We start from the raw sequence: 23711 nt of genomic DNA, 5'->3' as shown, positions 1-23711 counted from the left end.
TATCTCCACTGAGGGGGAAATGAGACGAAGGCCATCTTAGGCATGGACTGGAAGCTGCCCACAGTCCTACTTCAGGCTGTGGCCGTGTCTTGTTTCCAGCTCCATGGAGACAGTGGACCATCATCCATTCTCAAGGAGGCAGCCCCTGGGGTACGGTGAGCCCATCCCAGTTGGTGACCCATCCTGGTTGGTGGCCCATCCTGGTTGGTGACCCATCCTGGTTGGTGGCTTGTTCCAGTTGTGGGCTCATCGTGGTTGATGACCCATCCCAGTTGGTGGCCCATTCCAGTTGGTGGCCCATCCTGGTTGGTGACCCACCCTGGTTGGTGGCTTGTCCCAGTTGTGGGCTCATCGTGGTTGATGACCCATCCTAGTTGGTGGCCCATCCCGGTTGGGGGGCCCTGTTCTGGTCAGTGGACCTGCCCTGGTTGGTGGACCTGTCCTGATGCCCATCCTAGCTGGTGGCCCATCCTGGTGTCCAGGCCTGGCTGGCAGCTCCACTTACCAACCTTTATTAAGCTCAGGGAACTTCACAGCAACTAGTCTCAAGTTGACAGATCTCCAGAACCAGTAGGGCATCCTTGCTGTTTCATTTGCTTCCAGAAGGTTCTACTTAGTGGAGCAGACACCTCTTAAGGACACAGACGGTGATGGGGAAGAGGAGCTCTGGAGAATGGGGCATCCACAGTGGAAGGAAAGAAATAAAATGACCTCCTTCACAGATGATATCTTATATGTAGAAAACTCTAAAGATTATACACACACACGTACACACAACTGTTCGAGCTAATATATGAATTCAGAAAACTAGCAGGATACAAAATGAATACAAAAAATCAGCCGCATTTCTATACACTAGCAATGAACAATCTGAAAAGGAAATAAAAACAATTCCATTTATGGGAACATATCTCAATGTAATAAAAGCTATTTATGACAATCCCACAGCCAACATAACACTCAATGGAGAAAAGCTGAAAGCCCTCCCACTAAATCTGGAACAAGATAAGGATGCCCACTCTCACCACTTCTATTCAACATAGTATTGGAAGTCCTCACCACAGCAATCAGATAAGAAAAAGAGAAAGTATACAAATTGGAAGGGAAGAGGTAAAATTGTCATTATATGCCGATGACAGGACACTACATATAGAAAACCCTAAAGACTCCACACAGAAACTACTAGAACTGAGAAACGAATTAAGCAAAATAGCAGGATGCAAGATTAACATACAGAAATTGGTTGCATTGCTTTATAATAACAATTAAATAGAAAGGCAATGAAATATAAATTTTTTAAAAATCCCTTTTAAAATTGCATCCAAAAAAAAAAAACTTAAGAATAAACCTGACTAAGGAGGTGAAAGACTTATATGCTGAGAACTATAAAACATTAATAAAGGAAACTGAAGATGATTCAAAGAAATGGAAAGATATCCCATGTTCTTAGATTGGAAGAATTAATATGGCTAAAATGGCCATACTAGCCAAAGCAATCTATAGATTTAATGCAATCCTTATCAAATTACCCATAACGTTTTTCACAGAACTAGAACAGATAATCCTAAAATTTATATGGAACCATAAAAGACTCAGAATTGCCAAAGCAATCCTGAGGAAAAAGAACAAAGCAGGAGGCATAACCCTCCCAGACTTCAGACAATACTACAAAGCTGCAGTAATCAAAACAGCAAGGTACTGGCATAAAAACAGACATATGGATCAATGGAACAGAATAGAGAGCCCAGAAATAAACCCACACACCTCCAGTCAATTAATCTTCGGCGAAGGAGGCAAGAATATACAATGGAGAACAGACAGTCTCTTCAGCAAGTGGTGTTGGGAAAGCTGGACAGCCTCATATATATCAATCAAGTTAGAACACACCCATATACCATACACCATACAGCTCCCTGAGCTTAATAAAGGTTGGTAAGTGGAGCTGCCAGCCAGGCCTGGACACCAGGATGGGCCACCAACCAGGATGGGGATCAGGACAGGTCCATTCAAAATGGCTTTAAGACTTAAATATAAGACATGACAACATAAAACTCCATAGGCAAAACATTCTTTGACAGAAGTCATACCAATCAGTCTCCCAAGGCAATAGAAATAAAAGCAAAAATAAACAAATGGGACCTAATCAAACTTAAAAGCTTTTGCACTGCAAAGGAAACCACCAACAAAATGAAAAGACAGCCTATGGACTGGGAGAAGATATTTGAAAACGATGTGAACGACAATGGCTTAATTTCCAACATATACAAACAGCTTATACAAATCAATGTCAAAAAAACCAACCCAATCAATAAGTGGGCAGAAGACCTAAATTGACATTTCTCCAAAGAAGACATACAAATGGCCAACAGGCACATGAAAAGATGCTCAACATTGCTAATTATTAGAGCAATGCAAATCAAAACTACAATGAGGGGCTACCCTGGTGGCGTAGCAGTCAAGAATCCGCCTGCCAATGCAGCGGACACGGGTTCGAGCCCCAGTCCAGGAAGATCCCACATGCCGTGGAGCAACTAAGCCTGTGCACCACAACTTGAGCCTGCGCTCTAGAGCCCGCCAGCCTCAACTACTGAGCCCACGTGCTACAACTCCTGAAGCCCGGGTGCCTAGAGCCTGTGCTCTGCAACAAGAGAAGCCACCGCAATGAGAAGCACGTGCACTGCAATGAAGAGTAGCCCCCGCTCGCTGCAACTAGAGAAAGCCCGCGCACAGCAACGAAGACCCAACACAGCCAAAAATAAATTAAAAAAAAAAAAGACTACAATGAGGTAACACCTCACACCACTCAGAATGGCCCTAATCTGATTAAGAAGTCTACAAATAATAAATGCTGGAGAGGGTGTGGAAAAAAGGGAACCCTCCTACACTGTTGGTGGGAATGTGAGCTGGTGCAGCCACTATGGAAAACAGTATGGAGGTTCCTCAAAAAACTAAAAATAGAGTTGCCATGTCAAATTGCCATATGATCCAGCAATCTGATTCCTGGGTATATATCCAGACAAAATCTGATTCAAAAAGATACATGCACCCTAATGTTCACAGCAGCACTATTTACAACAGCCAAAACATGGAAGCAACCTAAATGTCCATTGACAGATGAATGGATAAAGAAGATTTGGGGTGTGTGTGTGTGTGTATAATGGAATACTACTCAGCCATAAAAAAGAATGAAATAATGCCATGTGCAGCAACATGGATGGACCTAGAGATTATCATACTAAGTGAAACAAGTCAAAAAGAGAAAGACAAATACCATATGATATCATATATGTGGAATCTAAAATATCACACAAACGTACTTATTTACAAAACAGAAACAGACTCACAGACAGAGAACAGGTTTGTGGTTGCTAATGGGGAGGGGGATGGACTGGGAGTTTGGGATCAGCAGATGCAAACTAGCATATACAGGATGGAGAAACAAGGTCCTACTGTATATCACAGGCAGCTATATTCAATATCCTGTAATAAATCATAATGAATATGATAAAGAATCTATCTATATATATACTAACAAGAGAGTGAAAAGACAAGCTACAGAATGAGAGAAAATATTTTCAAATCATAGATCTGATAAGGGGTTAATACCCAACATGAAGAACTCATAATTCAATGACAAAAAGCTAATAATCTAATTCACAAATGGGCAATAACTTCCACAGGAATTTCTCCAAGGAGGAGAAGAGCCAATGAGTACATAGAATGTAAACTGAAACCACCACACGATGCCTCTGCACAACCATGAGGACGGCGATTACCAGGAAAATGGACAATAACAAGTGCTGGCGAGGACGTGGAGAGCTTGGCACTCATGTTTGGCTGGTGGGGATGAAGATGGTGCAGCTGCTGTGGACCACATCCTGGCAGCTCCTCAAAAGGTTAACGTAGAGTTGCCATCTGATCCAGCTATTCCACTCCCAAGATAAATGAAAACAAATGTGCACGCAGAATTTTGTACATGATGTTCACTGTAGCATTATTCGTAACAGGAAATGGGGGAAACAACCCCAGTGTCCACGGACAGAAGGTGGAACACTGTTCAGCCTAAAAAAGGAAGGACAGTGGTGATGACCTCACAACACTGCGAATGTACTTAATGCCACTTAACTGTACACTTCAAAAAGGCTCAAATGGCATCCTTTATGTCATGTATACTTTACCACAGTAAAAAAGTGTATTTTCATGTATAGAGACAGTGCCAATCCTGAGACGCTGCATCGATTGATTGACTGCTGTTTTTAAAACTCAGTCTCACTGAAAACTGGTGACGGCTTCTATGACAAAAGGAAGATCAAACAGGAAAAACATGTTCTTGATATTCTTCTCAAAGTAAAGAGAAAAAAAAGAAGAAAACAATCAATAAATTCAACTAGAATCAAACTACTTAACCATGAACGTTTTAATATCCATACGACATTCTTAAAACAAACTTTCAGACACAAAGTGATTTAAAACTTTATAAAAATATATATACAGCTTCAAACTATACAGTTTATTCAATTTAACAGAATGTCCATTTTTAAATTTAAGACACACACAATTTCAAAGAAATTTTCAATTTTATCCCAATTGCTCACTTAAAAGTCTCAGATTACATCTACCTATTATGTACAAACAGATGAATTGAAATGTCCTCAAAGTTCCCAGGGTTTGGGCTACAAAGAAAACTTAGAGAATTTCATCTTCTCTGTGTATAGAAATTAAGTCCCAGCCCACTTCATATCTGTCTTTCCTATTTTCTTGTCAAATATTAGCTCTTCTTAAATAGATGTACTGATTTTATTCATTGTTTTTCTCAGGAAGGATATGTGTGATCCAGTAATTAAAGAAAGCTGAGATTACTCGGGCATAGTCTGGAAAGCAAAAAGAAAACAGAACAAAAAATAAAATAAAACAAAAAATTCAAACAAAAAGAAAAATTATAAATTATTATTTTGTAGATATTAGTCCTTAGGCCCAAAGTAAACCCTGAAATAATCTAATAAGACACAACTCGGGTGTTGAAAGGATGTTGATTGTCAGCACGCTTGCAAATCCCATAAAAGTATGGGTGAGTTTGGAATATTTGTATTTCACTTGGATACAAAATTTCTGTCAGTTAGAGCTGAACTCCATAACACCACACACAATATTACATGCTTAACATCTGAGCTCAAAGAAACCACATACAAACTGAAATGAAACAGAAATAGAAGTTTACTTCAAAGGTGCACAAAGTAGCAGGACGTTAGAAGCAGGATTCTAAGTGAGATGAGCTGGAAGGGACAGCACTCAGGTTTCAGGAAACTGTCCCAGGAACAGCCCAGCAAAGGGCCTGAGCTGAGGTCACAGCCCCTCATTTTGGGCCTCACTCCTCGTAAAGATGCTCACTGAGGGGGACGCAGGTTCGGAGGCGCCAACCCTGAGAGCACACACACCCTGTCTGGCTCAGATCCTGGTGCCTGAGGGGCAGCCGACTGCTGCTGAGGCCCCGAGACGCACTTTCGAGCAGAGGCTGGGACTGCGGGGAGGGGTCCCATCTCACGCTCCATGCAGAAGTGTGGCTGAGGTGCCTCCAAACTCGTCCCCCGTCCTGCCCGGGCCAGCTGCCCTGCCCCCCAGCCTCGGGCTCCCGAGGATGGTGGTGGCTAATGTGTGCACAGAGGACTCAGGAGTGTCCAGGGCGGGGATGCCTGCAGCATCTTCATGGTGCGCGGAGCATGATAAAAACCCCACAGATGGTGACGCGCATGTACATGCAGATGACGGAACGCAATATGTGAGCCCAACTGTAAAAGCACGTGCACCGGCCTCGGGACACGGCTGCTACACCCCAGTCAATGAAACACCCGTGAACTAGGAAAAACAATCGTTGAGGCAGCAGAGAGAGAAAGCCCCCTGTGTCTGCTGTTAAATGCTACTATTTCCAGGCTTACTCTATAGACAGGAGAGATACAGCTACTAATTAAACTTCATAAGCTAGTTTTATGAAAAAGAAAACAATTTCAGAATGCTAAATCTGAATTAGACAGAACCAATATTTGAAAATAAAGCTTCACCATTTGTAAGATTTCATTTTACCAAGTAGCTCAACATAGAAAAACTTTGACTGCACATCCTACATGCACTAAAAAGGAATCCATTTTCACAGAAAAGTGCTTCATGCATAAATTTTAGTTCCACCAACTACTTAAGGTGCTTGTAGGCAAAACCTGTCCAATGGTTTCAATGTAAGAAGCAAGAGAAGCGTCCCCAATCCCTGTTCCAAACTCTCCTGATGCATCTCAGAGCCACGCGTGAAGAACTCAGTGTGAGGAACTCCACTGAATTGTAAATGATATATTTTCATCTCTCATAAAAACTTCATATTAGTTTAGCTTAATAAAATTGGCTTTTTGCAATCTGAAAATGTAAATTATGGAAATGTAGATCTTTTTACATTTCTTACGGAAATGTAAATTATTTATTTTTTTTTGCGGTACGCGGGCCTCTCACTGTTGTGGCCTCTCCCGTTGTGTAGCACAGGCTCCGGACGCGCAGGCTCAGCGGCCATGGCTCACAGGCCCAGCTGCTCCGCGGCATGTGGGATCTTCCCAGACCAGGGCACGAACCCGTGTCCCCTGCATCGGCAGGCGGACTCTCAACCACTGCGCCACCAGGGAAGCCCGGAAATGTACATTTTTAAATGCTGAATACAGCAGGCCCAACAACCAGCAGTAAGGAAAGGAGCAAACACTGGATGACGGGGCTGGGGGTCCCGAGTGGCCCTGCGGCGCCCCCGGCAGGAGCAGGGCTCTGCCAGCACTTGTTCCCCTGCCTGAGGGTCTCCCTTCCCGGAGCTGCTCCCACTGGCAGCCCACCGGCTCTCACTCCTCCCATACCACCTCTGGTCCTACTCCTCTGGCAACCCCCCCGAAGGCGCCACCTTCACCCCATCTCTGGTCCCGCTCTGACAAAGCCTCTGTCCCCCCGGACCCCAGGCTGCTCTGTGAGGGTGACTGGCAGCGGCTCTCCCAGGCCTAAGTCCCCACACCTGGACGTCCGACAGGAACCTCCAGCCGGCCCGGCTCAGCACCCCACCCGCTCCTGTGGCTGCCTCTCCCGCCTCATGATGCGCTGCAGGCTTCGTGCAGGGCTTTGGGTCACAGACGCCCACGTCCAGTCAGTCTGCAAACCCTACTGAGTCCACCTTCACAGCCGACACAAATCTGACCGTGCCCAGGAGTATGACCGAAGCCCCCGCTGTCCCCGACCCCGTCTCTAGTCCGAACGTGATGGCTGGAGAGATCTTGCTAAGTGCAGTCAGACCCAACAGGCTGGCCTTCCAGCGGCCCCACGTCGCCCAGGATAAAGGCCAACGAACTCAGCACAACCTCCAGGGCCCGACGTGACCCGGTCCCCGGCTCCTCTCCCACCCGCTTCTGACCCCTCGCTCCCCTCCCCACAAGACCCCGCCCCCCTCATGTCTTCTCCGTGGGCTCAGCTGTACGAAGCACACCTCACTGACTTCTCGGTCTGGCTTCCTCCATCCCCCACTAGAACGTAAGGCCCGAAGGGCAGGGCGCTCTCCCCTGAAGACCCGCGGCGGGACCAGGGCCGCACAGGCAGGGCAGATGAGGCCCCCTAACAGATCACTACTGGACGTATGGGGGAGGCAGGTCCTCCTGGCGACCCCAATGCGCAGGGGTCTCGTCAACTCCCACCAGCCACCTGCTAATTATACTGGTGCCGTATAGCTTTACTGCTGGCTTTACTGTTGTTTCATGTGACGAAACGTGATATGTGGCTTTTAAAACATGTCAGTCCTGACTCTTTAGCTATACTATGAGGTTTCCCAGGAGAACAACCACGCACTGCACTCATTTTGAGATTGCTGCCCCAAGGTAATCTGCAGAATCACCGCCATTCACTCAACTAAAAGTTTGTCCAGTGCCTGTCTTGGGTCCGGCACGGAGTTCTGCTCCATGCTGTGCAGGTGCTCTCCAAAAAGTCCTGATCGTCTGATACTCAGTGTTTACAGATTTCTGCGGCCGGAGTATTCCCACCGTGGCCCGGTGGGACTTCAAGCTGCCAGTGTGAAGCCCCACCCATGGCACTGTGAAGACACAAGTACAGTCGGCCCAGCACTCTACAGTTTGCGTGAAATGGGCACCCAACAAAGGTTGAGGAAGTAACAAAAGAGAAATCATCTTATAGTTCAACTCCCTTTTTACTGTAGGGGCCAGGAAGGCAGACCAAGACATTTGGAGGACAGAAAAAATGTACCTTCTCCAAATCTAGCAGAGGAAAAGGAAAAGGGAAAAAGAAACGAACTCTTCCACTTCCATTTAAACTAATAAGGATTTGGTCCTAAGAGTGGAGCTCACGAGTCTGGAGAATTAGATCGCACACGCATATCTGCATATATCATGAGAGATACTTTTATAGCAAGAGAGACGCAAGAAGCATATTCCTCTGTGGGAATCTAGTCCTCAAGCCATATGTGCATCCCTGTATTTTCTGACTCAGGACTGCTTTGCTAGAGAGTAAGTTTCTCAGAGGCAAACCCTAGACGAGTGTCTAAAGCAGCACAACGAACAAAGTGCACCGTACATACCGGGTGGCATCCTGCAATGTTCTGGGAACACTTCCAGGGCACTCTTCAGTCTTTCAGTATCTTGCAAAAGTAACAGCGTTTTCATGTGATCCAGAATGAACACATCTGAGGAGGGCATGCTGTGAGTTTCAAGATATTTAAAGAGCTCTCCACTGGTCTCCATGAAGACAGCCGAGTCCGAATCCTTGGAGACACCTAAACAAAGACAGGGTCACTTAGAAATGCATTTTTACTCTTACAAACTGAAGATAAGCTCTCACCTCCTAAAGAAAGCCTCAAACGTATATCTCTATTTAGAACGATGTGTTTGAGAGACAATCAGAACAGAACTTTGAGAAGCAAACCACAAAATACAACTGTTGAACCACGGTGGAAAGGTGGTGTGTTACGGGCACCGATCTCGTAAAGCAGCTCTGAGTGTTCCATGTACCGGAATCCACGCACGGAGCAGGGGAAACACACGAAACCAAGCCCTCTGATGGTGTCAGGCATCTACAAACAGCATGAAGCTGCTGGGCAGTTGGGATGCTTCAAGGAAGCCAAGGAGGCTGCCCCATGAGCACAGCGCGGTCCCCACTGCTGGCCAGCGGCAGGCCTACGTCATGCTGAGGCCATTCCTGCACTATCCTGGTTGGTGTTCACAGGATGCCTAGAATCTGTGACTTCATGGTCTTTGTCAACTTTGAAAAACTCCCAGCTGCCACTTCTTACACGTCCCTTGTGCCCCAGTCCCATGGCTGAGGCTCCTTCGGGCCCATGTGGCTGTTATGCTCCTTCTGTGTTTTCCATCCTTTCCTCTCCCTCCTTCGCTCTGGATACTTCCTTCAGCCTGCCTTGCAGTTACTAATTCTCTTTTATGCTGAATCTAATCTGCTGTCTGAACTCGTCTTTGAGTCCTTAATTTGTTATTATATTTCTCAGGTCTAGAATTTCCGTTTGATTATCCTAATAGATTCAAATTATCTGGTGAAAGTCTCCACTTTTCACCTTTTTTCTCCACCTTCTCCCTACTTCTTGGACATCTAGATCATAGCTATTTTAAGTCCCTTGTCTGGTAACATCAGCGTCTCCACCCCGTGGCCTCTTTCTGCTGCTCTTTTCCTCATGGTTTCGGTCGTATGGTCCGGTCTCTTGCTGTGTCTGACACACTCCTTTGAATGAACATGAAAATCGCAGGGTCTTGGCTAACGACATTTTCCTCCAGAGAGGGTCCCCCCTTGCCTCTGCCCGGCAGACAGAGAAGGGGCAGGCGACTGAACTGACCACAGGGTGGCTGCACGTCTGGCCGGCAGTTGTCCACCTGCACCTGAGCACGTGGCCTGCGTGCTGCGCTGGAGGGTCAGGTTAGCCCTGCCTGCTTGGTCCCTCAGGACGCCACAAAGGCCGCCCTGCCATGTGGAAGAGGTCTGCCTGGTTGCCCTCCTCCTATCCCACAGTTCAGGGCTTGGCCAAGGTTTTGAGGGGGGACAAGCAGAGCTTTGCTCTGGTCTCTGACCCTCCTTTCTTACAGAGCTGGCCGACCCTGGGCCCTCCACTTTCCCCCCCAGACCTGTGAGACCACTGGGGCTCTGCTGGTTTGCCTGCTCTCCAGGCTGCACTGCCCCTTCCCCTGGACCCTTGCTCAAGCCCCTGTCCAAACTGGCAGACACCTTGAGGGAAGGAGGGCAGCAGCATTCTGGCTCACCCAGCCTGTGGTTCACCTCCTCTGGGATTTGTCACAAGCGCTTTTCCTCAGCAGCTCTTAAAACTCCAAGTACACTTTAAACTTCAGTCCTCCTTGGCAGGAGGGTTGTCTGCCACAAGCTACTCCCTCACGCAGAGAATGGATAATCTACTGAGATCTCTCTGAAGCCTACTTCTGTTCTGCAGTGTCTCCGCCACGTCCTCCTATTAGTCTCATGTGGCTATTCGTTAAGGGTGTTTTCAACTTAACACAAAATGTGGATAAACAAGCAAAAGAGGAAAAGGGTCAATCTTGGTTAAAATGGACCCGTTAATCATGGTGTTTTCGCATCACTGTTTAAGTCCATCCCTTACCCCTCCAGTTATCACATAGGCAGTATTTCTCCATCTTGGTCATGCTGGAGGTTCGATGCACTAAGCCCACCACATCCCCTGAATCTCCCAGGGACGGATCAGAACGGTGGCAGTTATCCCAGCACTTCTGTTCTTGGCACCGAGCCAGCACCTGCTTCTTCCTGACCCTCAGGGCTGCTGTCTGTTAGGCTCCACACAAAGGTGAGGGATTATCACCCATCAGAATAAATCCCAGGATAAACCTCAGCTCCTATATCAGTACAAACAGTGGTCCAATATGCTTACTGAAAAATCTCAAATCACTAAGCCACACATTGGGGAAGCAAATCAACGTGTGTCCGAGAGAGAGAGAGAGCTGTGCTTCCTTCACTTCTCTACTAGCCGATGAAAATGAGCAAGAATTCATCGAAGTCTCCAACCTGGATTTATCTTTTCTTTAGACATAGAGCTGAGAATAGCACCATATTCTGAAGTTGGATCTTAGAGAAATGAGGATGATGAGCCCACCCTCGTTCGGACCCACACCTCTAATGGGCTGGCTGTTTCCCCTGGTGAGCCTAGAGCAGGGGCCAGCCCAGATCTTTGGTGGGATGAATTTAAATATTTGGATTTTTGCCTCAAAACTAACGACTTATTTTGAATACTGAATATTTTTAATGTTTTGTATTTTAAACATTTAAGTATTTTACATTTGCTTAATTTTCCAAAGAAGTAGATGCCATTATTCAAAAGAACAACAGGAAAAAACATACCATCATAAAAATAAATTTCTTGTGTTGACTTCAGAAAGTTCAGGATACCATCTGCCTTTTCATTGGTACTTTTAACGTCTTCCTTCCCGGCGTCTGTGGCTCCTTCCTCCTCGGCATCCGGGCCCCCTCCCTCCCCGTCTGCGCCGTCCTCTCCATCACTCACTCTCACGTCGCCCTGCTCACTGCTGGTCTCCTCAGGCTGGTACATGAAGTTGACGCCAGAGACTCCTGTTAGTAAGCCAGCTGCTTTCTTCCTTTTAATTTGCTGTTTCTTTTTCAGTTTCCTTTTTTTATTTTTGCTTATTGTGGGGCCATCTGTGTGGCTGTGGCTGTGTGGCTGCAATTTTTCTTGCAAAATACTCTGCTGTTTCTCTAATTCTGCTTGTTCTACAGGAATGTTACTGGGATTTTTAAATTTTTTCTTTGAATTATGCTTTCTAATTCTTCTTCTCTTTGGTTGAGCCTGAAGATCCTGATCTATAAAAACAAAAATTCAAACATAACAATTTTCTGTAAAATGGAACCATAACAAACTTACTAGGCTAGATAAATTTTCCATTAGGATCTTGTAATTTTAGTAGAAAAGGAATTTAAAATATTTACTTCAGTGATTCTTAACTTTATACCAACAAAGTACACTGTTGAGGATACTGGGATTTACCATGAAGTAAATTAATAACCTACTTGTTCTTCCAAAAAAGGTGTATGTACGTGTACACGTGTGTGTGTGTATGTGTATTTATTCAACATTGTTACAATCATGACATATGGTATGATTTTAAGGATGTAAGAGTTGTTGCAGTTTGAGCGAGAGTAAAATTTCATGCCTGTGGTCTTGGGGAGAGAAACATGAATTCTCATGTTTTTTAAAGTGTCCTTTAGCACCTTCTAAAGAGTTACTTGTGTGTGAGGATGAGAAGCAAGCAGTGACGACCTGCCCATCCAAATCAGCAATGGGTCCCATATGAACGAAGATGAAGTCTGGGCTCTCGGCAGGTAAGTGACATGGTCGAGATGTGGCAGTCACTGCCACGCAACAGACAAGGTCTGGAGTGGACGTGGGGTGGTAAGGCCTGCGGTGGACGTGGGGCCTGAGAGGGACGACCCACATGCTAATCCTGCCCCGTCCACCCCATCCCCGCACCCTCGTGGCAGTGCATGCCCATCACATGCTCAGCACATGCCCGGCGCACGCCCAGCACACCCGCTGCTGCCCACACGCGCCCACCTGCTCCGTCCCAGCCAACCAAGGACGGCGGTGCTGCCATCAACGCTCAGATGCTTCTTCTCAACAACCCTCACTTCTCACAGGTTCGCCTTAGGCCCACCACAGGTTATGGTGAGAAATCAAACACCACGCGTGAGACTTCTGGGACACTGTGCGTCACTACGTGGAATGAAGATCCCTCTCCCTGTAATTTGCACTCTAAGGCTTTGATCTGCCGCTGACGTCAGACAGAAGGTGCCGCGTGGTCCTTGCGCTGTGTTTCCTGTGATGAGGGGCCTGAGACTCGGAACCCGCTGGTCACACCCTCTGATCCGTGGAGGTGGCTTCTTCTCTTGTTCTGGGCTCTGAGTCTATTTATGCAGCCAAACTCCCACCTGCGCATTTAAACAAGCGTCCACCGGCCCCCCCGGCCTGTGTGACATGGAAGGCCCCCTCCCCTGCAGCTTCGTGTCATCATCAAACCAGACACTGCCTCTGGATACAGGGAGCGTCCTCCCCTGACTCTGGAATGAGAGTCCTCAGTTTTCTCTTGATACACGTGACAACCAGGAGACCCGGTGCTGCCTGCAACTTGGCATGAAGCCCAAATTACTCATAAAATCACGACGTGACACTGTCATACAGTCCCATACTTGGTACATTTTCTCTCTCTTCTCAATCACCAGTGGATGATTGAACACAGCATTTTCCTATTTCATTTGAAAGTTGATGTTAACTGATTTTAGAGACCTGCTTAGTGTCGCTGACAGACACCTGATTCATGAGTATCTCTGAATAGCTGGCCCTTGAGCTGGTCTTGTAAAATATTAATGTTTGAAAAATGACCACTGCTTATGGAATTTAAAAAATTTTCCAGATTCAGTTTAAAAAAAGAAAAAATTACATTTCTCCTCATTGGGGTCTATTCTTGCCTTTACTGATTTGGAAAAAAAGTCATCCATAGGATGCTTTATCAAGTCACAGTAAAGCCATCTGGGGACCAGTGTGCAGTCGTCTGGGGGCATCCTTACTGTCCACCAAGAGTGGCATCCGGAGAGCTGCTCTCATTTATTCCCCGATATCTCTGTTCTCCAGGCCCTTCCAGCCGAGCCAATTACTGACGTCATCCTCCGGTTCATTTCTCTTTGCAAGTGGTGAGAGCAGAGCACGAATGCTGCCCTGTGAGGATGATTATGCTATCAGCCTGCTACTCTAAAAGACTATAAAACAGGAATTTGAGAAGGAGGAGGTGGCAAAAAAGGGTGGAAAACATAAGAGTATCATACTTTTTCATATAAGTGTGTATGCACACTTAAGAGGAAAACTTAATACACACTGAGATACTGAAGGTCCAGATGCCAGACCTGTGGGGTTAACTGTGGTTTCTGGGTGCTGTGACTGTAGGGTTTTTTTTTTTTCATTGTATTTTTCTGATTTCCAACTGTAGGACATTGAGCAGATACTGCTTTCATAGTAAGGAAAAATTATTATTTTAAACTTGATGAAATTATGACAGCTCAAAACATGGGATGTCACTAAATTCTACTTAAAGGTGAATTTATAATCTTAAATATGTCAGGAAAGAAAAAAGGCTAAAAATCAATCATATAAGTAAGAAAGAAGCTGGAAAAACAACAGAAATTTATACCTGAGGAAAGCAGAAGGAAAGAAATAACAATCAGAGGAGCACAAAATAAAGGAAGAGAAAAGAAAACCCAACAGAGAGACAGCAACCAGCACTGACACTGTGAAGAAAGAAAACAGACGAACAGTGCAAGACTGGACGGGACGAGCAGAGGACACCTGAAGGCCAGCGTGGGGTGAAGGCGTGTGTTAACATACATCCTGTAGGCGCGAAACGACCAATAAGATGGCTCTGTGAACGACCCTATGCAAATAAATCACTAGTTTGTATGAAACGGAGGATTCTGAGAAAAGTACAACACACCAAACTGGACACATGAAGAAACGGAAAATCTTAATGGTCCTATATCTATTACAAAATTGAATCTTTAGTTAAAAATAATCCCACAAAAGAACTTCAGGCCTAGGTGGATTCACCTGACTTCTAAGGAACATTTAAGGAAGAAACAAACGCCCAACATACAAAACATTTCTGGACAACAGACACAGTGACGGTGACCACACGCTTTGTGAGGACAACACAGTTCTTTCAAAACCTGATGAGGACACTGAAAGATGGGAAGGTTGCAGGCCAACCCCTCTCCTAAACAGCAATACAAAACTTCTAAACAAAATATTAACCGTTTTATTGTAGTGATATAAAGTATTCAGTCAATATTAACACCAACAAATCATGAAAACGTGTAGCAAACTAGAAATGTAAGGGAAATGCGAAATGCGATAGAAGGTGAGAAAATCCCGCAGGGACACTGCACATGGAGTCCTCACCCTGCTGCTTCTCTGCCGGAGGCCCTGGCGGTGCAACAAGAGGAGGGAAAGTGTCAGACCTCACGGGGACGCCAGCTACAGACGGCACCACTGTAAGCCCAAAAGGCCCCCAGGCCCTACGGACAGGCTGCATGGGAGCCTGCAGACACAGAAGCAGGACGCGAGTGCGGCAAGGAGGACGCTCACCCGCATGGCAACCAGGGTCGCAAGGTAACGCTGGCGAGCGCCAACCTTGGCAGAGAGCACCAACCCCAAGGACCCCACCGGACACTGGAACTGCAGCCCCAGAGCAGCAGGGAGCCTCGCTGTCCCTGGGCCTCCCCGTAACGAGGGCTCCGCAGAGGCCGAAGCAGGGGCACCCATGCTGCCTTGGGGTCAGCAGACATGGCACCCGAGTCTCTACCTCAGCTCATGCCCCTGCATCACTCCCAGGGCTCACGGTCCCGGAGGTGGGGGAGTCCTTCTGCTTCTGGACAGCACGGCACCGTCCGAGACGCTCACCACGGGCTCGTGCAGGAGGCAATGGCTGGGGACATCCGGCTCCCGGGGCCAGAGGTCACACGGCCACCCTGCTCTTTCCGCGTCTTGTTCATGGTAACTGACAGGACTAATTACTTGATCTCAATAAATATTCATCACTCAATGTCCTTTCGACGCTACGTATTTGTTGCTTGAGTCTCTCGTTTTCTCACAGATGAGGGACAGTGGTTACTGCAGGAGGACTTCACCACCCTAATTGTGTGCTACCCGACATGGGCTCACATCTACCTCGGCCGCCAGTGCTTAGAGGCCTTTTCCCCAAAGGAGACATCTTCATGTCTGTTTCCTAAGTACAACATCTTGATGCGACTTAGCATGGAGAATATCCAGTTAACTCACACAGACACGGTTCAATATTTCTTTTGAAAAACAGTAATGCATGTTAATACCTAGATATGATATGTAGGCATTACAATCGATACAAAGATCTGTTAATTTTCTTCTAACATTTCCAGCATAACCTATAGATCACTGGGCAATGACTACACATAATTGAACATAATTTTTTTTAACATCTTTATGGGAGTATAATTGCTTTACAATGTTGTGTTAGTTTCTGTTGTATAACAAAGTGAATCAGCTATATGTATACATATATTCCCATATCTCTTCCCTCTTGCGTCTCCCTCCCACCCTCCCTATCCCACCCTTCTAGGTGGACACAAAGCACCGAGCTGATCTCCCTGTGCTATGCGGCTGCTTCCCACTAGCTATCTATTTTACATTTGGTAGTGTATATATGTCCATGCCACTCTCTCACTTCGTCCCAGCTTCCCCTTCCCCCTCCCCATGTCCTCAAGTCCATTCTCTACGTCTGCGCCTTTATTCCTGTCCTGCCCCTAGGTTCATCAAAACCATTTTATTTTTTTAGATTCCACATATATGTGTTAGCATACGGTATTTGTTTTTCTCTTTCTGACTTGCTTCACTCCGTATGACAGACTCTATGTCCATCCTCACTACAAATAACTCAATTTCATTTCTTTTTATGGCTGAGTAATAATCCATTGTATATATGTGCCACATCTTCTTTATCCATTAATCTGTCGATGGACACTTAGGTTGCTTCCATGTCCAGGCTATAGTATATAGAGCTGCAATGAACATTGTGGTACATGACTCTTTTTGAATTATGGTTTTCTCAGGGTATATGCCCAGGAGTGGGATTGCTGGGTTGTATGTGTAGTTCTGTTTTTAGTTTTTTAAGGAACCTCCATACTGTTCTCCATAGTGGCTGTGTCAATTTACATTCCCACCAACAGTGCAAGAGGGTTCCCTTTTCTCCACGCCCTCTCCAGCATTTGTTGTTTGTAGATTTTCTGATGATGCCCATTCTAACTGGTGTGAGGTGATACCTCATTGTAGTTTTGATTTGCATTTCTCTAATGATTAGTGATGTTGAACATCCTTTCATGTGTTTGTTGGCAATCTGCATATCTTCTTTGGAGAAATGTCTATTTAGGTCTTCTGCCCATTTTTGGATTGGGTTGTTTGTTTTTCTGATATTGAGCTGCATGAGCTACTTGTATATTTTGGAGATTAATCCCTTGTCAGTTGCTTTTAAAAAGAACGTAGCTGTTTGGCTGGGTTACATGCAGAACTCCAAGTAATGTAACATAATTTATAAAGATATGGAAAAATGACAAATTTGACCCTTTATAACATTTTCTACCCCAAACATACCAGACCTTTTCATGATTTTTCATTCTCTGTCTAAAATTAAATCGTTCCTCTTGTTTATGAGCCAACCTTTTCTTACCAGTTCAAATCTCAAGTGCTTTATAAGACTTCCCAAGGTTAGCTTCTCCATCCGCTGTGCTCCTATGGCGCTTGGTCTCTATCGCTAATAACACTTAGTACTGAATGACAAAGTCTGTTACTGACTTTATTCCACTCCCTAACCTCTAAGCTCTACAGCAGTAAGGGTTGTGTTGTCATCACGGTTGTTCCTCCAATGTCTGACACACAAGGTTCAAACAAATAGCTCGTTATATCAGATCCAGCCACGGTGCAGAAAGAGACGGTGCAATCAGGGGACAGAACCCATGTGCTCTGGAAGTCAAGAGCAAAAGCTGCTTATTTATCGTTCCCACAAATATGAATCAACTGTCCTTTGGAGACTGAAGTATGGCTACACGTGGTGCGTTTAAATCTGCTGATCATCAGAGTTACTCCTCGGTATTCATACAACCAGAAAGGACTCTCATAGTCAGGCTTTCTCTCTCCCAGTCAGATAGATTAGGGTGAACTTAGGTAGGAAGTCTGGGTCTCTTGACTTTTTACTAACAGGGAGTTCCTTGGGCTGTCAATGAGTTAATCCAAGTCTCACACGCAGCCAATGGCTTCTATGGCCCAGGACAAAGCAGGGAGCAGGGTGTAAGGTCACCTTCACAAGGTCAGCCTCTGGACACAGAGGAGATCCATCACTCTGGCTCTACCATGACCAATTGCTACTTCACACCGGATGCTTTTGTTGCAAGTAGTCTCCTGTTTGGCTCTGATTACCTTGAGATTAAGAATCTGACTGGCTGTGAAAATGCAATGGAATTTACATTCAGAATTCGCAAGATTCTTATGCTACCTCATTATTTTAGGATACAGATGGTGTCACATCCTAAAAGTCACTGCCAAGACTGATGTCAAGGAGCTTACCACTTATGTTTTCTTCTAGGAGTTTTATGGTTTCAGTTCTTACATTCAGGTCTTAAACTTATTTTGAGTTAGTTTTTGTGTATGGTGCAAGACAGGGTTCTAGTTTCATCCTTTTGCATGTGGCTGTCCAGTTTTCCCAACACCATTTATTGAAGAAACTGTCCTTTCCCCATTGTACAGTCTTGGCTCCTTTGTTGTAAATTAATTGACCATATATGTGTGGGTTTATTTCTGGGCTCTCTATTCTGTTCCATTGGTCTATGTGTATGTTTTTATGCCAATATCACACTGTTCTGATTACTGCAGCTTTGTAATATAGTTTGAGGTCAGAAAGCATGTTACCTCTAGCTTTGTTCTTCTTTCTCAAGATTGCTTTGGCTATTCAGGGTCTTTTGTGGTTCCATACAAATTTTAAGATTATTTGTTCCATTTCTGTGAGAAATTCCCTTGGAATTTTGATAGGGATTGCACTGAATCTGTAGATTGCTTTGGGTAGTATGGACATTTTAACAATAGTTAATTCTTCCAATCTACGAGCATGAAATATCTTTCCATTTATTTACATTTGTCATTGTCAATTTCCTTCATCAATGTCTTATAGTTTTCATGTATAGATCTTTCACCTCCATTGAATTTATTCCTACCTAGGAATTTTATTCTTTTTGATGCAATTGTAAATTGGGCTGTTTTCCTAATTTCTGATAGTTCATTGTTAGTGTAAAGAAATGAAACTGATCTTTGTAAACTGATTTTATACCCTGCAACTTGACTGAATTCATTTGTTCATTCTAACAGGTTTTTTTTTTTTGGTGGAGTGTTTAGAGTTTTTAATATATAAAACCATGTCATCTGCAAATAGACTCAGTTTTACTTCTTCCTTCCTAATTTAGAGGCCTTTTATTTCTTTTTCTTGCCTAATTGCTCTGGCTAGGACTTCCAATACTACGCTGAATAAAGTGCCAAGAGTGGACATCTTCATCTTAAATAATTTCCCACCTTCTTTTCTCAGTATCTCTTTATGGAATGTCTATTAGTTGAAGAAATATTAATCAATAAATTTTATTAGTTGAAGAAATATTAATCAATATCCAAAGAAGTATTCATAATCTGTTCTATTATTGTAATGCATTCGCTTAACAATAAGCTAAGGTGGTGTACGGGTTTACCAAGATCTAAATATTTCTCTAATCCAAGTTTCTTATGAATATGTGCCAACAATGGTTTGGAAATTAAGTAAATACTTTAAGAAAATAAATGGCAATCCGAACAAATGTGGGTTTTCTTATTTTATAAAGACAGGTTAAAGAGCTGTGCAGACTCCACTGGTAAATTATTTCAAAATTAATATTCTGACCCACATAGTCCTTGGTCAATCATACATCTAAAGCTATGCAAGCTCACTCCACTGTGACTGAGAGGAATCCAGCGTATCAGGTGTGTGTGCCAATAAGATGCCAAAGAAACAAAAACATGAGCGTACAAAATAGTTCTAGTCTTCTAGAAACAATCTAGGCCTTTTTAGGTGCTCTAAGAACGCATGAACTCTCTTCTGTGTCTAGCCTTTTATGTCACATTGTTGACAGTGCATGGCAGAGGCAGCTGGTCTAAGTGAGGGTTCTCGACTCACTGAGAGAAAAGAGTGGTTCAGAATGACACCACCTCTACTGTCCCTCAGATGCCCCCAAGTAACCTGTGAGAAAGGAAAGGCTTTCACACAATTACATGTCTTAAGTCTCATTTCAATAAATCACCGGGACAAGAATGAAAGCCTGCTAACTCTGAGTCTGGCTTTACTGTGCCCTTGAGAGAGTATGTGTATGGAACATGGCACCAGTCAGAGAATCTCTGCTGAGAGCCTGCTTAGGACTCTACCTTGACTCCGGTGGCCTCTGGTGAAAACTGCGCCTTATTAGTCAAACAAGCTAGCGTGCCTGCTGTGCTCTGCACCTGGGAAGCTCAGAGAAATCACGCATCAGGGTTTCTTCAGCCCAAACAGAGCCAGTGAGATCTGAAGATGGATCTGCCTTAGAACTGCGGCCTAAAGCTGTCAAAACTCATTGAAAGGATGGTTGACTCACAACCAAGCCACATTAGAACTGTGCATTTAGCTCATGCTTCCAAAAGTTAACATGAAGTTAATAACTATTTCAACCAGAGCTTGCTATTAGAATACTAATCATAATAGCTTTCCATCAAAATGACTTGATTTTAATGACTTTGCAGCTTGATCTGAACACAAAAACCATGTCAATACAGTCAACCACTTGTGATTATACGAGTGATTATACGAGGAGAGAGGACTGCTCCTTATTTGCAGGCTGTTTTTATAAATAATTACACAACTTGGTTCATCAAATATTGACTGAAGACTTAACACCAGCAGGTGCCAGTGCCTCAGGGAATTAAGAGCTGGCAGCGCTCATGTTTGCACAAGCTTTGCACAAACCCAATCTAATTGGCACAGCAAGTGTGTGGTGTGCTAGTGCAGGATTATTACCCTATCAGGTGGCCAAGGAAACTGAGGCTCAGGGAAGTAAGGAAGACAGCACCCACAGTCAACAGTGGGGCTGCAAACCCAGGGCCCTTCACTCTCACTCTGCCACCTGCCAAGTCGGAGCTCCATCCCCCAGGGGCTGGAGGTGAGGATGCAAAAGCAAGTAAGTTACAGAAATAACCAGATACTGGATGGAAGGCAAAGGGAGGGGGCACTTCTGTGTCGTGGTGGGGGGCGGGGTAAAGGAGGCCAAGAGAGGACATGCAGAGGGAAGGATGTGGGTGGAGGAGAGGTCCCCACACTAGAGGGACCGAGCAGGGGGCAGAGGCTAGAAGGAAGCCGGAGCCTTACCCGACCCGATCCCGCCCGGCTGGCTGGAGGGGGGAGCAGATCAACAAAGGGGGTGACAGCAAGTGTGGCAGGTCTTAGACGGACACAGGCGACGTGTGTGAGGTCAGTGAACGGGAGCCCACGCACCGACCAGCACAGAGCTGGGCCCCAGCAGGACCGACTCGCAAGAACATGAATGGAAGGAGCAGACAGGAACCCCTGGGCTACTTCAGCAGGCAGGGGCAGAGGTCACAGGAGGAGATCCAGAGCGAGGCGACGAGCCTGAATGAGCCCTGACAGAGGCAGAGGCACCAGGCAGAGGGGCTCAGTGTCCCAAACTGCCTCCCCGCCCCGCCAGTGCCCCACTGCACCCTCTGATGAGAGCCAGACAGACGGGGGGTCTCGCTTCCCATTATAAACAGCATTGGAGCGGGCAGCTGTAAGCGAGAAAGTCACCGAAGAGGCGGGGCCCCGAGGACCCTGAGAGTGAGACACCGCGGTGATGGTGACGCACCGGGGAATTGTGCCACAGACCTTAGTGAAGGAATTAAAACCAAAGGCAAGTCAGATTTCATAGGAAATCTGGAAAAGGAAGACATCTGCAGAGGAAGATCCAAAACAAGATCCCAGCAAGGAAAAACAGGGAAACAGCCCAGACAGCAAGTCGTGGGGAGTGTGTAAGAAAGACACCTGGAAGGGCTTCCCTGGTGGCGCAGTGGTTGAGAGTCCGCCTGCCGATGCAGGGCACACGGGTTCGTGCCCCGGTCCAGGAAGATCCCACATGCCGCGGAGCGGCTGGGCCCGTGAGCCATGGCCGCTGAGCCTGCGCGTCCGGAGGCTGTGCTCCGCAACGGGAGAGGCCACAGCAGTGAGAGGCCTGCGTATCGCAAAAAAAAAAAAGAAAGAAAGACACCCGGAGGGACAGGGGCACCTCTCAGTCACTGAAACCACAGATCCAAAAACAGATGCCAGATTGCTGGCACCCAGCAAGCAATGAACATAACTGTTACAACAACTAAAGTAACGTATAGCATCATAGATATGTTATACTCAGTTATAAAAAGGCAGGTATCTTCAATACAGACATAAATTCTGGAAAAGGCACAAAGAGAGGAAGTAGTTCCAGGTGTGTGCAATTATCAAATGCTTCAGGTGTTGAGTGTACTTTGTTGCAGGGACGCAGCCCAGGGAAGAGGAAAGCAGACGACCAGCCGGCAGCGAGGGAAGTGACCAGGCGTCTGACCAGGCTTCCCCTGTGTTCTCACAAGGAGAACAAGGACATTGGGAAGAGATGACACACAGCTCTGACAGTGCAGCGGGACCAGCCCGCAGTGCATCCCTGGACTGTGGAGCCGGCCAGTATTCTCAGGTCCAGGGTGGCACCTGGGTCAGAGCACCCTGAGATGGTGCTGAGTCTCGAGCCCACAGCCCTGGAGGCCCTGGGACGGGGACGGGGACGGGGATGGGAGGAAGTGACTTCAAGGAATGAATTCTGGCCTAACTGTGCCCTCTCGGAGGGGCAGCTGAAGGAGCAAAGGGCAGAGTGTGGAGGAGGCCGGGCACCCTCACAGGTGGCGTGGGGCTGTGGCAGCGGAAGGAGAAGAAAGCCGTGCATTCCAGACTCTGCCCAGGTGTTCACTTTCTAGGGCGTGGGAGCCCTCCTGGTGGTGACGTTTACCAGGGGAACCCAGCACATGCAGGTCGGGGAACTCTGTGGAGGTGGCTCCTGAAACGCGGAGATGACCTAATTACAGAGTCTCAGCCCTCATCAAACTTGGCTGTCTGCAAAAAGTTCATAAAGTATGTTATGATAGCCAAAAAAAAAAAACAAAACCAAACAGTGGTGCCATCATGAAATCCAGAGATCAATACTGGAAAAGGTCACAAAGAAATGTAAATAGTTATATAAGACATTAATAACGGATCGATGTACAGATCGGTAAACGTGGGAATCACTCATTCACGACTAAGAAGCTCTTCTGGAAAAAGAAGAAAGAAACCAGATGGGTCGGGTTTCTCCGACCCAGGTGCAGTGCCCCCTCCGTGGGCGCCCCATGACTCCTGGAATGGCCCTTCAGCTCCGCGCAGCTCTGCAATGCCCATGTGGCCCCAGGGAAGGTGCAGATGAGGGCAGGGATCCCCAGCCGTCCTGCTGACAGGGATGGACGCTGCATCTACCCAAAGGCCTGCAAAGAGGCACGAGGAAACCCCCATGGTGAAGGCCCATCCAGCCCATGAGCCAGCGGGGCAGCCGCTGAGGAATGCAGGTCAGGGAAGATGGGTGAGCAGAAGCCGGGAAGAGAGCTGTGGATGTGGAACGTGGTCCATCACATACATGGCTTCGAAACCAACAAGGAAAAGTAACAGGCAACTGAAGAAAAAGTGCAGGATTTAAAAAGGAAAATCTATTTTAAAAAAAATGAATGTACACCTTGTTCTAACAAAATATATCCCAGATGGGTCAAACATTTCATATAAAAATATAAAGGGGCTTCCCTGGTGGTGCAGTGGTTGAGAGTCCACCTGCCGATGCAGGGGACAGGGGTTCGTGCCCCGGTCCGGGAAAATCCCACGTGTCGCGGAGCGGCTGGGCCCGTGAGCCACGGCTGCTGAGCCTGCGCATCCGGAGCCTGTGCTCCGCAACGGGAGAGGCCGCAACAGTGAGAGGCCTGCGTACGGAAAAAAAAAAAAAAA

General features: G+C 46.1%; 1 protein-coding gene across 2 annotated transcripts in view; it reads right to left on the bottom strand.

Annotated features, from left to right (window-relative positions):
• The window catches only part of ERICH1 (glutamate rich 1), a 59653-nt gene that overhangs the window by 8171 nt on the left and 27771 nt on the right, over positions 1–23711 (bottom strand). The window contains exons 4-6 of one of the 2 annotated variants that reach the window (XM_024760011.1): positions 11383–11859; positions 8594–8788; positions 4077–4871 (exon numbers count right to left, since the gene is read on the bottom strand). In XM_024760011.1, the coding sequence (XP_024615779.1) occupies positions 4798–4871; positions 8594–8788; positions 11383–11859 (746 nt within the window). In that variant the 3' untranslated portion in view covers positions 4077–4797. Of the gene's footprint in view, positions 1–4076; positions 4872–8593; positions 8789–11382; positions 11860–23711 lie in introns of those variants that run through there. The other variant, XM_024760012.1, reaches the window with a different exon arrangement.

Source organism: Neophocaena asiaeorientalis, unplaced genomic scaffold (assembly GCF_003031525.2).
Source record: "Neophocaena asiaeorientalis asiaeorientalis breed wild unplaced genomic scaffold, Neophocaena_asiaeorientalis_V1.1 scaffold521, whole genome shotgun sequence".
Classification (NCBI taxonomy): domain Eukaryota; kingdom Metazoa; phylum Chordata; class Mammalia; order Artiodactyla; family Phocoenidae; genus Neophocaena; species Neophocaena asiaeorientalis.
Note: the sequence above shows the minus strand (reverse complement) of the source record. Positions and strands in the feature narration are given on the sequence as shown.